Below are 17,953 nucleotides of genomic sequence, written 5' to 3'. Positions count from 1 at the left end.
AACACAACGATTTTTGGCAGATTTTCATCTCCATTTTTCAAAAGCCATAACTTTTTTATTTTTCCGTCGACGCGGCCGTATAAGGGCTTGTTTTTTGCGTGGCGAACTTTAGTTTTTATTGGTGCAATTCTTTGGGTACATAGACTATATTGTAAAACTTTTATTATTTTTTTTCCCCATAATAACAGGGAGAGAAAACGCATCAATTCTGACAGAGTTTTTTTTTTACAGCATTCATCATGCAGCATAAATGACACACTACAGTTTTTCTTCGGGTCGGTACGATTACAGCGATAAAATTCTTATTTTTTTTTGTTTTTCCATTTTTCTGCAATAAAAACCCTTTTTTTTGGAAATCTTTTGTTTTCTAAATCGCAGCATTCAAAGTTCTATAACTTTTTTATTTTTCCATGGACGGAGCTGTCGTTTTTATTGGTACCATTTTGGGGTACATACGGCTTTTTTGATCACTTTTATTGCATTTATATAAGATATAGTGAGCGGGCTGGTATTTATGTGCACAGACCCATGGTGATTGACTGGCTAGAACAATCCACACACACAGCCAACCAAATAAACCACACCTGCAGAGTACTACAGGTCCCAGGAGCACAACGTGATACAGCTGCTATGCATCACTGGGACTTCACAAGAGTCTCTAGGATTCTTTCTGCAGTGGTTATATCTTGTACCAATCCTGCGTTACATCCTGTATCATACTTCAGAGCTGCACTCACTATTCTGCTAGTGGAGTCACTGTGTACATACATTACTTATCCTGTACTGATTCCAGATTACATCCTGTATTATATTCCAGAGCTGCACTCACTATTCGGCTGGTGGAGTCACTGTGTACATACATTACTTATCCTGTACTGATTCCAGATTACATCCTGTATTATACCCCGGAGCTGCACTCACGATTCTGCTGGTGGAGTCAACTGTGTACACACATTACACTTATCTTGTGCTGATCCTAACTTACTTCCTGTATTATACTCTGGAGCAGCATTCACTATTCTGCTAGTGGAATCACTGTGTAATTACATTACTGATCCTGAGTAACATCCTGTATTATACTCCAGAGCTGCTCTCACTATTCTGCTGGCGGAGTCACTGTATACACACATTACATTCCTTATCTTGTGTTGATCCTCAACTTTCAGTATTATACTCCAAAGCAGCATTCACTATTCTGTGATGGGGTCACTGTGTGCATACATTACTTATCCTGTACTGACCCTGAGTTACATCCAGTATTATACCCCAGAGCTGCACTCAGTATTCTGCTGGTGGAGTCACTGTGTACATACATTACTTATCCTGTACTGATCCTGAGTTACATCCTGTATTATACTCCAGAGCTGCACTCACTATTCTGGTGGAGTCACTGAGTACATACATTACATTACTAATCCTGTACTGATCCTGAGTTGCATCTGCATTATACTCCAGAGCTACACTTAAATGTTTAAAAGGGTTATCTAATGAAAAATATTGTTTCTGGTTATATCCAGCCCATAATTGTAATCAATTTTTGTATTTACACTTGTTAAAAAAAGGTTTCTCTCCCTAGATATTCCAGGACTAATGTTAGAATAGCGCCACCTGCTGTTTCTATCCACGAATATTCCAGGACTAATGTTAGAATAGTGCCACCTGCTGTTTCTATCTTCGAATATTCCAGGACTAATGTTAGAATAGCGCCACCTGCTGTTTCTATCCTCGAATATTCCAGGACTAATGTTAGAATAGTGCCACCTGCTGTTTCTATCTTCGAATATTCCAGGACTAATGTTAGAATAGTGCCACCTGCTGTTTCTATCCTCGAATATTCCAGGACTAATGTTAGAATAGCGCCACCTGCTGTTTCTATCCCCAAATATTCTAGGACTAATGTTAAAGTGGTTTTCCAGGCAAAAATTATTGATGCCCTATCCTCCGGATAGGGCATCAATAGTTAACTGCCAGGGACCTGTTGCTCAGGATCCCTGTGATCATTTGATCGCTTGCTATCAGTGCAGCTGGCCGAATGTGCGTCATAGGGGTTGGGAGAGAAATTGCCCTAGCTGGCTTCACTCCCATTGAAATCAGTAGGAGCTGAAGTTGCTATTATGCTACTGGCACTTCCACCTTCGACACCGGGTTGGATGCAGAAATGTATTAACCATTTCAGCTCCTATTGATTTAAATGGAAGTAAAGCTAGCTAGGGCTGACCCCTATAGCTCACAACTGGACCACTAAACTGACAGCAGTTTTTTATCATTCGCTCATTCACTCGATCCTTGCTCTTTCAGGGGACTGTGCCAGTGAATGGGAACGACTGACCAATCGCTTCTTAGACGCAACCACTTATAAATGAATGAATGATGATTTTTATATCTGCATAAAATAAACAGCAAACGATAAGTGAATGAATTATCATTGGCCATTTTTACACTGAATGTTATCGTTCAAATTCTCACGATTTTTTGAATGATAATCATTTAGTGTGAGTCCAAGCCAAAATAGTGCCACCCAGTGGGCTTCAACATGGCATCTGCGGCCATAATTCTCTCCCCGGCCATGACTCTGGCCAGTGGAGGGAAGCCTGTTGCACAGCGCTACTGTGCTCTTCAGGCCATCCCTGGAAAGCACCAATCTCCTCTGTGTCCCTACTCCACCTCCTGGCCAGGTACTATAGGGGTTGGGGTCCGAACTTGTCACCAGTGGTTGTGCTGACACAATGGCTTCCTGCCGCTTCAGTATAAAGGACGGTGCGGAGCGCCACCCTTACCTTTACGCTGAACAATTATTGTTCAAGTTCACATGATGCAACGATATTTTGAATGATAATCATTTTGTGTAAAAGGGCCCTGAGTCTCAGTAGAAGATCCGTCAGTGAGGCTGGATCAACGGCTTGGTTTTCAGCCCTTATCTCTTCTTTTCTGCACATTTTATTAGCTAATTTATGACCCCAACAAAGATAAAATTTGTTGTGGTGATAAATTAGCTGAAACAAAACATTCAGGAGAGAAAAGATAAGGTCGGAAAACATAAGACCAGCCTCACTGACGGATCTCCTACTGAGACTTCTGTCACATTCACACTTGTGCCCATGGTTCCGGTCTATTTCTGTGGTTCGGCTTTGTCCTCCTCCTGGTATACCTCCTTTGAACATTTACTGGAATATCTAGGGATATAAATACTAGGTGGCGCTATTCTAACTGTAGTCTGGGGAAATAAATACTAGGTGGCGCTATTCTAACAGTAGTCCTGGAAAATCTGGGGATAGATACATTATTTTAAGAAGTGTAAGACCTAATGCACACAGCTGGATATCCGCCGCGTAAAACGCGGCGGAAATTCACAGTGTTTCACTGCAGCTATTAGGTTCTATTGAACCTAATAGCTCAATGTACATGCTGAGGAATTCCGCAGCATCAAATTACCCGCAGCATGTCCTATTTTCTGCGGGTATATGCGCGAACGGCTTCCATTGTAGTCAATAGAAGTCGCCGGTCACACTATACTTCCGCTGTAGCACAGCAAAAGTATAGCGTGAATACACGCCGCGCCCACCGCTGGCCGCGTCATATGACACTGACGGTGGGTCATGTGACACTGCCGGCACGTCATGCGCTGTACTGCACATGCGCGCCGGAGCGTCATGCGGGACTTCAGGCAGCGGATCCGGAGGTAAGTATGGGGCTTTGGGGGGGACGCCGTGATGGACTCTGCTGCTGTATTCCGCTTGCGGAACCCGTCACGGCCGTGTGCATAAGGCCTAAATGTTTAGAATTATGGGTTGAATTTACCTATAAACAACATTTTTGTGAGCCGACCCCTTTATGCCAGGTGTCGGTGTACAGAGTTGGCTTGGGAGTTAAGCCATTTAGGCCCCCTGTCCATGGGCGGGGTGGCCGCCGGGGAGCAGGGGAGAGAACTGACAGTTCTCTGAGGTGAGCCTATCTGACAGATAGGCTCACCACGGAGAATCGCAGGATGCCGTGATTTGAGTCCCACGAGCGGAGGATCACTATGATTTTCCACTCGTGGACAGGGGGCTGCGCTTTCCATAGCGACGCTATGGAAAAGCGTTCACTGCGTTACTCGCGGCAGAATTATCGCCATGAGTAACACAATGCACTATCGTCCATGGACAGGAGTCCTTAATCATCTAGGTGCCACTGCTAATACTGACAGTGACATTTAAATGGCCTGACAGAAGGAGTGTGCGCCCTCTCTCTCCCAAATGACCCGTTGTGACAAGATTGCAAGGTGCCGTTTGATTACCATGGCAGCCTGGGATCTAGTGAGGACCCCTATGTGTGTCATGGATTTCTATAGTCCTACTTGTAGTGCCATTGTGTTTTATTATCCTGAGAATGGGGTCCGGTCAGTCCCTGAGTGAATGAGGTGGAGGTCACACAGATGCGCTGCTGCCCCAGCGTAGGAGATTGCTGAAGCGCTTGAACTCGGTAATCTCCGGCGCTGTCATTGAAGTGAATGGAGCAGCAGCGCACCTGTGTGACCTCCACCCCATTCACTCAGGGACCGACCGGACCCTTATACTCGAAATCAGTGGGGGTTCCAGCAGTCAGACCCCCACGATCATAAAGTTATCCCCTATCCTGTAGATAGGAAATAACTTTATAACTTCGCAAAACCCCTTTAAGTATTAATGCGGCCCTTCTGTTGCCACAATTAACCCCTTAATGCCATATGACACAAGGTTAAGTCACGGCAGGGTGGTACTTAATGCAACATGACGTAACCCTCATCTGGATTACGTAAGATCTTGTACAAGTTGAACACATTTTTTATTGTGCATGGCAAACAGTGTTAAGAAAATCCCTAAAAAACTGAGGCAAAATGCTTTTTTTTTTTTCATTTTGCCTCCCAAAAAACGCAATAAAAGTGATCAAAAAAGCTGCATGTACCCCAAAATGGTACCCATAAAAACTGCAGCTCGTCACTCAAAAAATAAGCCCCCACAGAGCTCCGTCTATGGAAAAATAACAAAGTTACAGGACTTTGAATACAGCGATTTAGAAAATAAAACTATTTCTAAAAAAAAAGGGGTTTTATTGTAGAAAAGTGAAAAAACCTAAAAAAAACCTATTTTGGTATCATTGCAATCGTACCGACCTGCAGAAAAAATGTCTAGTGTCGTTTATGCTGCATGATTAACGCTGTAAAAAAAAAGAAAAACAGAATTGATGCGTTTTCTCTCCCTGTTATCATAAAAAAATAATAAAAGTTTTACAATATAGTCTATGTACGCAAAAATGGCACCAATAAAAACTACAGTTCGGGGGGGCATGGCCTGAGCATGGAGGAGTGAGGACGTGGTTTCCAGAGCTCCTCGCCGCTACCATACAGAAAACCTCAAAAACAGCCACCATGCAGCGCTTACCAGCCTTGAAGAGAGGAGGGAGGAGGAGAGGAGACCCGACATCCACCTGCAGCACGCCGATTAGCCGCTTTCTAAACGGCGCCGGACCGGGAACCCTGACGTGCAGCCACTCCAACATGGCGCCGGACAGCAATAGAGAGCAGGCGCGCAGCAGCACTGAAGGGACGGAAGTCCCCGCGACTCACCGAGACGGCCAGGAGAGAAGAGCAGCCAGCGAGGGAGAGGAGGTACAAGTGGGCGGTGGGCAGAGAAGTCTCTGAGAGACCCACATGCACCAGACAGACAGCCCGCACGGCTCCCCCAAAATAGCGCCAGCCTGCCACGTGGAGCAAGCGCTCGCCAGTCAAGAAGACCTGGCAGCCCCCACGCAGAGCTCACCGCAGCAAATCAAAGTCAGTGGGGGGAAGAGAGACCCAAGGCAGGGGACCCCACAGGACACACAGACCCGACAGAAGCCCAGGCAGAAGAGCATGACCCCCCCAGCAGCTGCAGGGCAATACAAAAAGTAAGAGCCAGCCAAAGGGAGCCATAACACAGGCCACCCACCCACAGGCAGCGGACATATTACCCACCCGCAGCGCCACCACGGCAAAGGACACCAGTAACCTGGACCTGCAAGATACGGCCCTATACACCCCAACGATGACGAGCGCTTCAGGTCCCCACTACATGCAGAGTCCCCCACAAGACGACTCGCAGACGCTGCAGGCCCTCTGGATCATGATCCAAGCCCTACCCACCAAATCTGATCTTGACACGCACATCAGACGCATCGAAGAAAAATACTCCACAGAAATTAGCGCGTTTAACCACGCAGTGCAAGAGCTGTCTGAACGGGTAGTGGAGCTGGAACAAAAAGTGGCGGCCTCGTCGACAGATGTTCAACAAATGAAGCTCATGATTGAAAAACAGCAAAACCAACTAAGAGACCTAACATTTCATTTGGACGATATCGAAAACCGACGACGTCGCAATAATCTAAAACTCAGGGGCCTTCCTAAATAGATCCCTCCAGAGGACCTATATGAGCATGTAACATCCATCTTCAGCAAGCTATTACAACGACCCGATAACAGGCTGATCGAACTAGACAGAGTACATCGTCTTCAGGGGGGCAGAGCCCGGAACCAGAATTTCCCGAGAGACGTAATCTGCCGGGTACATTTTTACAGGCAAAAAGAGGAGTTACAACACCAGGGATGGGAACAGGGCCCCATCAAACATAACGGGGCAGACATAACTATCCTACCGGACGTGTCCAGACTCACGTTAAACAGCAGAAGGCTGATACGCCCCCTCCTGGACGCAGCACGCAAAGCTGAGGCGACATACAGATGGGGGCACCCATTCCACCTGATCCTCAGAAAACGAGGCAGACTCTTCACAGTCAGATCACCCGCAGACCTAGAAGGGGCATTCGAATTCCTGGTAGTTCCCCCGACGCCAATTCCAGACTGGACCGCACCCCAAGAAACGGCCCCTCCCAACATCTGAAGTACAGGGAACACTTGAGATCAGGTACCGGGAAACGCGACATAGCACCTGAACCAACTGGACATGCATCACAGCCCCAAGATTCAACTAAGACTCTCAGACCTCAAACCAGTTTTCTATACCACAGAACACCCCCCGCTGAACTGAGGCAGTTGATTTCCCCACCAACATGGGACACTTCTCGATCCTGGCCGGGAAACATATTCCACTTAAACCCACGCCACAAAAGAAAAGAACGTAACCTTGACCACTCACCAATTCCCCACCCTCGAAAGGCAATGACCAACACAAGACCGAACCAACAACAGCACAAGCGGCGGAGACCTGGACCACCGGACTCTTAGAGAAAGTTCTCTCCACGTCTCTCCACGACCGGCGCATAAGGCGCATCCAACGAATGGACCCTCGAGATCCTCCCGGTGACCCGGATCTCCGGACACGCAGAGTCCCGCCCTCCCCTCTGCGCTCTCTCACGTTTCCCCCAGTAGGGTCACAGGGCCACCTGTGTCCTCCCTCCACCTGAAGGGGCACAGGTCCTCTGTTGAAGTCGAATAGACAATAGAATTTGTCTTGTCTCCCCCTAACCCACCCCTCTTCCACCCCCCTTGTGTGCCTTACCATCCGTCCCTAAGCCCTACATTCCTGCTCTTTTTCGCCCTCCCCCCCCCACCCAGCCAGAGACACTCCAGCCAACCGACCACATACCAGGGAGTGCGCCTCAAACATGCCGACTACATCTTCTAACTTTACGGTTGTCTCTCTCAATGCGCAGGGCCTGAACATCCCCGAAAAAAGGTCCTCCATCCTCCGTCTCTTCTGGAAGAAAAGAGCGCAGGTAGCCTTTATACAGGAGACCCACTTCCGAGCGGAGGGAGCGCCGCGTTTCTCTGACGCCAGATACCCGAACGCATACCACTGTCTGAACCCTACCACCAAAACCAAAGGAGTAGCGATCCTAATTGCTGGCAACATCCCGTGGGAACATGCAGCAACCCAATGTGACACTGAAGGGAGACTCATCTTCATCAAAGGTAAGCTCGCCAGCACCACAGTCACCCTAGCAAACATGTACCTCCCCAACTCCAACCAGGTGCCCTTTCTAGAAAGGGCTCTGGAGGATCTAGAGGAATTTAAAGAGGGCATCCTGATACTGGGGGGAGATTTCAACTTCCCACTCGAGCCACACATAGACACATCCAAAGGAGCGAGCAACCTCAACCACGCAATGCACCGCAGGATTAGAAAAACAGTTCACAAACACCAACTGACAGATGCGTGGAGAATCCTACATCCAAACACAAGAGACTACACGCACTTCTCCACACCACACAACTCATACTCGAGGATTGACTTCTTCCTGGTACATCACTCAACACTCCCCCTACTGGCGAAAGCGGAGATAGACTGCATCACAATTTCGGATCACGCACCCATATCCCTGTCTATAACACTCCCCACAAAACACGAAAGAACATGGCACTGGCGCTTAAACGAAGCACCTCATACACAGCCCCGAGACAACAGGTTAAATCCAAAAAACCATAACAGAGTACTTCGAAAATAACTGTACACCAGATACAGACCTGCTGACCGTCTGGGAGGCCCATAAATGCGTGATCAGGGGATACCTAATAGGATTGGGGTCTCGTATCACAAAAAACAAAGGAGCCCAATTACGCGGACTTCTAAACCAGATCCAAGCACTCGAAACCACTCATAAAGCTAGTCAGAATCGCGCAGCGTGGGCGGAACTAATCCAACTTAGAAAGTGCGAACAATATGTCTGGGACAAGCAAAGGGGTCTCTAGTAAAATGTAGGCGCCACTTTTACGAGTTTGGGAACAAACCAAGCCGAACCCTGGCAAGGGCACTTTGGGCAACTAGAGCAAAGACCTACATCCCACATATTACCGCCCCCTCCGGGCAGACAGTACACCTCCCGCAGCAGATAACAGAAGCCTTCCGTGCCTTCTACCAGGCCCTATACAACATAACCCCCCCATGGTCGGAACGAGACAGGGAAAGACATAAAAACAAAATACAGGAATATCTACAACAATCAAACATACACAGAATTACGCAGGAAACACTTGAGAAACTGGAAGAACCGATCACGCAGGAAGAAGTAGAAACAGCACTATCAGAGTCCCAAACAGAAAAATCACCAGGCCCAGACGGTCTCACCCTTGCTTATTACAGAAAATACGAGGAATCTCTAACCCCACATTTTCTACAAGCATTTAACTCAATCACAACCGGGACAGAGATGCACAGAGACACTTTAAGAGCCCATATCTCGGTAATCCCCAAACAGAGGGAAAGGATCCCTCACAATGCCAGAGCTACAGACCCATCTCCCTCCTGAATGTGGATCTGAAGCTCTTCGCTAAAATACTAGCAAGTAGGATCTCCCCGCTTCTTCAAAAAATAATCAACAAAGACCAAGTGGGATTCGTCCCGCTAAGAGAAGCAAGGGATAACACAACCAAAGCAATAAATCTAATCCACCTGGTCAAAAACCTTGCAACTCCCGCTCTTCTCTTGTCCACGGACGCAGACAATGCGTTTGACAGAGTAGACTGGGACTTCCTGCTTGCCGCAATAACTCACCTGGGATTAGGGCCCAAAATGTTAAAATGGATCACGAGCTTATACTCGCACCCATTGGCTGCGGTCAGGGTAAATGGTCAAATATCAGACGCATTCCAGATCACAAATGGAACGTGACAAGGGTGCCCGCTCTCACACATAATTTTCATTCTGTGCCTAGAGCCATTTCTGGCCAGAAGTAGATCCAATCCAAACATAAAAACCACTGACACCGAACACAAAATAGCAGTATACGCTGACGACCTCCTATTTTCCATCACCAACCCGAGAATCTCCCTACCAAACCTACTAGCTGAAATCAAACTGTACTCAGAAGTCTCAAATTTTAAAATTAACTACCAAAAGTCCGCGGCACTCAACATATCCCTCCCACAACCGTTAGTCAACGAACTGAAAACCTCATTTCCATTCACTTGGGCAAGTAACCATATTCAATACTTAGGCATAAGCCTCCCCGCGGACATAGAAGAACTGTACTCGGCCAACTTCCCCACACTCCTAAACAAAATCAAATCAGACCTAAACTCGTGGACCAAGGGGCTACACTCCTTGTTCGGTAGATGCGCAATTTTCAAGATGAACGTCCTACCTAGAATCCTCTACTTATTTCAGGCGCTCCCCGTACAAGTACCCAGACAATTCCTTCAACAACTTTCAGCTCTCACACCAAGTTCATCTGGGCGGACAAACCAACGTGCATCTCCCGTAACATCCTAACAAGACCCAAGAAGGAAGGGGGAATAGGCCTACCCAACTTCACGCAATACCTCCAAGCAACACACCTAACCCGAGTAATAGACTGGCACAGACACCAGAACCTCAAACAATGGGTGTCCATTGAACAAGCTGCGACGACCACCCCATTGAGGGTCTTACCCTGGTTAACGGAACAGATTCCCAGAGATCTGACACAGCACCCGACAATTGGCCCCACTTTGGCGACGGTAGCGAAAATTCGGACAAGGCCAAATATCGCCCCCAATCCCTCACCAATGTTCCCAGTCCTGGGCAACCCCTCGTTCCCCCCAGAGAGCGAAAATAAAGTATTTCACAGCTGGGCACAGGAAGGTAGATACAGAGCAACCCACTTCTTACACGAAGGCCACTGGCTTACCGTGGCCCAACTGACAGAGACACAAGACCTTCCCCCAATTCCGTTCTGGCAAACGGTGCAACTGAGACATTTCCTCAGCACACTCCCACACCCGAGTTCCTTCACCCGCCCAAAAACCCTATTCGAGGCAACATGCAGTACCGAGGGTCCGCACAGACACACACTATCCCTAGCATATGACATCCTCAACACACAGATAGAACCTGAACCACCTATGTACAGAAATGGGAAGAGGACCTCTCAATAACCCTCTCCCTAACAGAAAGAGAAAAAATCTTCACGCTGACACACTCCACTTCCATATCCAGTAAAACACAGGAAGCCGGATACAAGGTACTATCGCGTTGGTACAGGGTACCGGCGCATCAAAACAAAATGTTTCTGTCAGTCTTCCCCCAGTGTTGGAGATGCAACACCGCCCGAGGGACCCTCCTTCATATCTTCTGGGACTGTCCAGTGCTGGCGGGCTTCTGGGAGAGGGTGCAGCAATTTCCTCGAAATTTACCCAATATCCAATTCCCAAAACACCGGCCTTTTTTCTTCTTCACCATAACGAGATCCCACTCGTAGTGTACAAACAGTCGGTAGTGCGCCACCTAGTCAACGCAGCCCGTTCCTGTATACCGAAACTCTGGCGCCAGACAACCCCACCGTCGATTTCTCAGTGGCTCAATCTGATACAGGGGATAAAGGAGATGGAGGACCTCACGGCAATGCTCAAAGGCACTCAAGAAAAGTTCACAAAGACCTGGTATCACTGGTTGGAGTTCCAGGACTCACCGGAATACCGGAGGCTGCTGGACCCCGGACACCAAAGGTCATAAATCTTTCCCCTTCATGTCCCCCCACCACTCCCACACCTCTCCGGACTACCCCCCTCACAAAACCCAATAATTTCCCTTTTGTTTCTAGTCTTATGTCTTAGTTTCCCTTAAGATGTTTCCATGTCGGGTTAGAAGAGTTTCTAACTAAACTTAACCTATACTAAGTTTGTATGGCTTTAAGTAACGGTCCTTAAGACAAAGTTTGTATAATAGATGTACGACGATATTGCGCAAGGAACAGAACAGATTAATGCTCAAGCAGAGCGAGACGTACTGACTCATTTCAAAGTTTAACTGATGTTCAGAGTTGTTATTGCACTTCAAATATCTGTTTCAAAGTTACTGAACAACCATTACATTATCTGTATTAAAAATGAAAAATTGAAAATAAAGAATTAAACTAAATTAAAAAACTACAGTTCGCCGCGCAAAAAACAAGCCCTTACACGTCCATGTTGGCGGAAACATAAAAAAGTTATGGCCTTTAAAAAATTGGGCTGAAAATCCCCCAAAAATCGTTGTGTCCTCAACGCCAAAATAGGCCATGTCCTTAAGGGGTTAATAGTGCGTTTCCTTTGTGGCCACCATAGATTAATATTGCGTTACCTCTGGGACTCTATTGACTACAATGGGGTCCACCCAGCTTTTGGCATTCCGACTGGCATTTTACCGGATAAAATAGCGCAGCATGTTCCGCTATTTCATCAGGGTTTTTCTGCTGGATCTGGGCCTGAGGCTCCATATAGCATCTGTAGCACAGATGTGACTGGGCCCTAAAGTGTAGAAACAATCTTGACTAAGGCTTCTTTTGCACGAGCGTCACTTTGAGGCAGAGTAGGCACGTAAAAAAGTCGCATCTAAAAGAACCTATGGTTTCCTATGAGTTCTTTCAGACTAATGATTTTATGACATGCTGAAGAAATTGCGCGTCAAAAGCCCTATGTTTTGACGGTACAACGCCGGCGGCTCCCATAGACTCCATAGAGGCATATTAGCGAATCCTAGTCATGATGTGCTCGCGGCTGCTATTTGTACACATGATTTAACGCTTTGATAGCCGACATGTTTTAGTGTGGCTATCTGAGCGTTACTGACGCTTATGTGAAGGAGCCCTAAGGGTTTCTTCACACGGCTGTACTTTTGGTCTGTGCGTGTATTTTGCGGACCGCACACTGACCATTATAGCCAGGTAGGCTAACCACACAGCTGTTTTTTAACATGAAAAATCACTGCATGTCCTATTTACATTCGTGTCATGGGCGAGAATCGGAAGTGCGAAGTCTGCTGCCCGAGGAGATCGCATAGACGTATGTCCGCGTGCTGATGCGAGTTGCGCCTGAAAACCTAAAGCGTATTTTGGGCTATACACGGATCGCACCTGGACCTCTTATAAACCTAGAAGGACACGCTCATTGACTTTTTTCACACGGAATGCGTGCGTGTAAAAACTTACGGCTCATGTCTGATTCATCTGTTTCCAGGATGAGGCTACCTACACACGGGTGAGCGCGATACAGTACTGAGAAACTCGGACTCATATCGCACTCGCCAACGTGCGTTTGTAGGCAGATGCTTGGCATTTTTCTGGCAAAAATGCCTCCCATCACTTCTGTGAAGTAGCGATCCTCCAGCGCAGCTTTCAGGTGTGTAAGGCCCAATGTCCATGGGCGGAATTATTTTGCGGAGCCTGCGCGGTAGATCCGCAAATCAAGCCACCCATAGGCATGCATTAGCGTCTGCAAAAGAATTAAAAGCATGTGGATGTCATTTTTTTTTTTCGGTGTGCGGATCGCACGCGCGGGAAAAAATTGCAGCATGCTCCATTTTCTGTGGATACGCCCACGGACAGCTTCCATTGAAGTCAATGGAAGCCGTCCAATCCATGACACACCTGCAGGTAACACTGTCCGCGGACGTGCCACGGATTCGTGGGAAACCAGAAGAGTTTGAGCAGAAAAATGCACTGCGCTTGCACAGGGCGCGCCAGGCCGCATCCGCCATGTAAAAGAAATAAGATCCGGCCAGGACACAGGAGACCCGCCCCACACCGGACAGGTAAGACAAGTCCATGGCCGCGGGGACGGGCGGATTCTGTGTGTGCCGTGGACACCATGCCTTAGAGGATCGCCAAGTGTTTCCTGTTGTTTTCAGTGGTAAACATCGTGTCACATTCGCACCGCATGGCGATGTGTTTTACTGTCCCATTGAAAACAATAGGCGATGCGTTCCGAGGAAGGGAGTTTTGTGAGTCTCGCAACACACAAACGCGCATGAGATTCGCAGCTGAGAAGTAGGCATGCCAACTGTGCCGCCTCCACGTCAGGCTTGCATCACCAAGCCTATGCTGATTTGCACGCGCATGGCCATCAGACATGCGCAGTACATATATATATATATATATATATATATATATATGCATCACGCGTGTCCCGCGGCCGCTAGGCGATGATGCGGGAGCTGCGAACTATCCGCACTGTAAATTGTGGACGGGCTGCGGGTCAGATGGCTTCCATTGACCTCAATGGAAGCCGCCTGTGCGGAAACTGCACGAAAATAAAGCACGCTGAATTTTTTTCCCCCACTCGCGGAAATCGCAATTCATTTTTGCGAATGTGCAGAAAAAAAGCGCTTTTACATATAATGGAATGAACGGTATTTGCTTGGATTCTGCACTGCAAATCATGTGCAGCCGGCCTAAATCAAATTTTATTGAGGTAATTATTTACAAGGACATGGCTGTAGCTCTGCATTTCCTCCTAACATAAACCAGCTCCCTGACTAGGACACCATTTTGAGCCCGCTACCACCTCAACAGGTCCAGCAGGCTGACCTTCCCTTCCTAACTTGTAAATAAGGAAAAAAAACTACAACGCCCAGAATACCTTGCGGCATGACGTCACCTAAGCCCACCACCTGAAACCAATCACCCTCTTCCTCTCTCCAAGCTCCGCCCTCCACAGCCGCTTGACGATTGGTCCTCTTCCCCTCCGACCAATCAACACGCTCGCTTCTCCTTCCCGCGCCCACCGTCCGGAAATCCCCGAAGCTGTCGTCACCTTCGGACTCCGGCCTCGGTTCGCTTTTGTGATGTCACGTCGGCAAGAGCCGCCTCCTCCCAGTCGTGCGCGGCCGCCATCTTGAGTCTGTATTCTCCTCACTGCGCCACGAAACACGGAATTACCTTCTCCCAGCGCCCCAAAACCCCACCTGTCCCCCCGAAACCCCCCTCCCCAGCCCTCCCCCGAGTCTGTAGGGGGCCGCCGTGTTACAGTGTGATGTATAAGTCGTGTACAGACACTTATGGTGTATAATGGCCGTGGAGGGCTCCAGTGTCCATGAATCCTCCTCCCCAACATCAAACCATGAAAGTGAACACAACCTCCTCTTCCTCCCCGCCGAAAGGTCGAGTAACCTCAGTCTGTGTGTAATAACCCTGGTGTCCGCGGGTCTGGCGTGGGGGCTGAGGGGGGCTCTGCAGGGGCTCCTGCACCATCCTATAGGGGCTCTATAGAGGGGGGTGGGGGGTGAGGAGACCCCCTGAGCCCACCCGACACCTCACAAAGGACTCCTGCGATCTGTATGTTTGTCATGGGGGATGAAGGGTTAACCTGCTGCTATGTATGTTGTACAATGCTGTTCATGTCAAAACCGCCGCGGTATTATAACCCCCCTGTTTACCGCTATTGCTGTGATGGTGGCGATCGGCGACAATTCGCTCGATCATGAGATTCATGTTTGTTTTTTGTCGATAAAGTTTAGTTGTTGTAAGGCGACTTTGCGTCGCACGTTGTCCCTGTAGGAACGGAGGCGTGTGACCCGCTGCGTTTCCGTTGGGATTACTTTTGCGATGTGTTGATAAAGTTGTGGCGACTTTGGACGTGTTGTCCGGCCGAGGAGCGCCGCGAGCGTTGGCGGGTAATGTGGTCGCTGCCTGGTTGCTGATTTTGGATGACCGTCGTGTCACGGTAACTCGCTGGTCACGGCGTGACTGCGTTCGCTTGCAAAGTTTCACGCCAAAAGTTGGCATCAGCAGCGATTGCGATCTCCATGTTTTGTATCCGGGCTGCTAATATTGTACGGCTGTGGCGATTTTGGATTCTGGATACGTGGGCGGAGATGGCAAGCGATGGGCGCTGCCACTGTGGGCAGAGGATTGTATGAACTGCAGCAGGTTTGGATTTCTCGCCGCCGTCGTTTTGCGGTCACATGACCATGTTTGCGGCGCAGTGTGCGTCTTGCCCAAAGTTGTGATGACTATCTCCGCTGTAAGGCTGCGGTGACTTCTGGCCCCATGCGATGACCGCGGTCCGTGCTGTCCGTATGTAACACGCTGCGTGGAATCCGGCCGGTTGGGATTTCTTCCGACTATCATGTCGCTGTCGTAGCCTGAAAGGGTTCTGGTCATGGCGACCCGTTGGTCAGTCGATTGATCGCCATCTCGGTGTCTTTGAGCCACTAGAGTTGCCATGTAGTTGGAGGGTTACAGCCAGTTTGGACACGATCAGCAGAAATGCCTAAATGTGGTGCTGCAAAGAGACAGTTGGTGTGAAATCCAGCCGGTTGGGAGTTCTTGCGGCTCTTGTGCCACAGCGGCAACATGTTCACTACTTGCTATGCTAGCAGTGCAGTTGTTTCACCCCCCAAAGGGGTTATGGCGGGGGTCAGCAACCTGGTTGTCAGTGATTGAACGCGATCCAAGTGGCTGAAGTTGTCCGTCTGCTTGTAAGGTTACAGGGACTTCGGCTGAAGCCGGTGGCACTGCCAGTATCGCCAGCAGCAGAAGTGAATGTGGTTGCAGTAAGTTGGCACAATGGGACTCCAGCAGGTTTGGAGTTTCGGCCACTGTTGTGTCGCGGTGACATGCGGCTCCCAACCGTTTGCTTCCATTGCTTGCCCTGCAGACAGCGTGACGTGTGTTACGCCCAAAGTTGCCTTATGTGCCCTGTTGGGGTCCTTGAGCACCGTGGTGTTATTGGCACTTTGCAGTGACTTTGGGCATCATGGGGGCCAACATTGTCCTGCCTGTATCGCCAGCGATGCATTCGGTGGTGCTGCCGCCCACGGGCTCCTGTGTCGCTGCCAGCAGGTTGGGGACGTCCTACAACTGTCTTTTCCCAAAGTGACTACATTCACTGTACGGCAATCCCACAACTTGTCGCCCCTGAAGGGGCTGTATAGACCTTGTCTATAGGGGTCCGCACTGTTATAGGGAGGGATGTACACACATTGCTGAGTTCACCCCTCCAACATAATTTAAAGGGGTTTAATCCCCTACAAGTGACCGGTGTGAGCGCCCCCTAGCCAGGACTGTCCCTGATAATCCTGAGGGTCTGCACATGTCCTGCCCCCATATAGTACAGAGGTTCGCTCCTCCCCTATATGGCCCTTTATATAAAGCGGCTGCGGGGAGTGTCGGGCGGTTTATAGCAGTGCAGTCACTTGTGGCTAAAATAGTCGGTGACCGTCACACTGATGGTAGAGCTGGGAACTGCCGCTGTGTTCTGCATACCAGCGTGCCCGTCGGTCATTCATCAGCAGCCATGTTTGTAAAAGTAGTCCGGGCAGCGCTACTAGAAATCACCCGCCTCGGCCTCTTATTGCCACCTTACCAGTAAATGTTGTTTTTTTTCTTGCCAGCTTGTTAAAATAGTTCCACAGTTGTATCTGCTCCTGGGAAAGCTGGGTGACATGGCTGCCGCCAGCCTCTGGTGTCTGGGGTGTTGCGTAGATTATTTGGGAGGGGTTGTGTGGGTTTCACCCCTGGGGCCTCAGGAGAGTTCAGCGTGAGGTTATGGTGCTTGTATGGAGGGCAGTGATTACCAGGACCGCTCCGTACTAGTGATGAGGCTTTCCAGCTGTCGGCTGCGGACAGACTTGTAGGGAGGCCGTACGCATCTCCTTCCTGGTGGAACCACTCAGACTGTACGTGTGATCCCCCCGGGACATCTATGTGCCCACCGAACAGGTGATAAATTTAGGATCTCTGGGGGTCTCAGCTGGGATCTCATGCCGCACCCCGAGCCCCCGGGGCAGCAATGCACAACCATCAATCCACTCACTACTGTACAGTTGTGGTGATGCATGTGCGCTCCGTTCACCAGGAGAGATCGAGGTGCGCCATTCTCATCCCGGGGTCCCCAACAATCCTCCGTGTATCCTGTGGATAGATAAATGTGTTTTGGTGGGATAACCCCTTTAAGAAGGCGATGGGCCAGTTTCTTGGATTTTGGGATCGGTCCAGCTCTAAACTTTCCCCTGGATATATTCAGTATTGCAACTGGCATGCCATAGCACACGGCCGCCCTCCTCTCCGCGCCATGTGTGGGCACCACAGGAAATAGGACAACTTCGACTATTGGTGAAAAATGGCTGCTGTGAACAACCCCATTGAGCTGCCTGGGTTCATGTTCTGTGTTACATGGATATTGGCCGTGTGGATGTGGCCTTCATAGGGTTTCCTGAAACAACGTATAGCCCCCACACTGCTGAGCCGGACCACCCTGTAATGTGCA

At 49.0% G+C, this 17,953-nt stretch overlaps 1 protein-coding gene across 1 annotated transcript in view; it reads left to right on the top strand.

The window, feature by feature from the left end:
- The first annotated feature begins 14,565 nt into the window (after positions 1–14,565).
- Positions 14,566–17,953, top strand: part of ZC3H4 (zinc finger CCCH-type containing 4) — a 32,115-nt gene continuing 28,727 nt past the window's right edge. Inside the window, exon 1 of the mRNA XM_066581128.1 lies at positions 14,566–14,843. Coding sequence (XP_066437225.1) covers positions 14,752–14,843 — 92 coding nt within the window. The 5' untranslated portion in view covers positions 14,566–14,751. The remainder of the gene's footprint in view (positions 14,844–17,953) is intronic.

The sequence above is a fragment of the Eleutherodactylus coqui genome, chromosome 10 (assembly GCF_035609145.1).
Source record: "Eleutherodactylus coqui strain aEleCoq1 chromosome 10, aEleCoq1.hap1, whole genome shotgun sequence".
Lineage (NCBI taxonomy): Eukaryota > Metazoa > Chordata > Amphibia > Anura > Eleutherodactylidae > Eleutherodactylus > Eleutherodactylus coqui.
The sequence above is the reverse complement of the archived record's forward strand: the minus strand, read 5'-3'. Positions and strand labels throughout refer to the sequence as shown.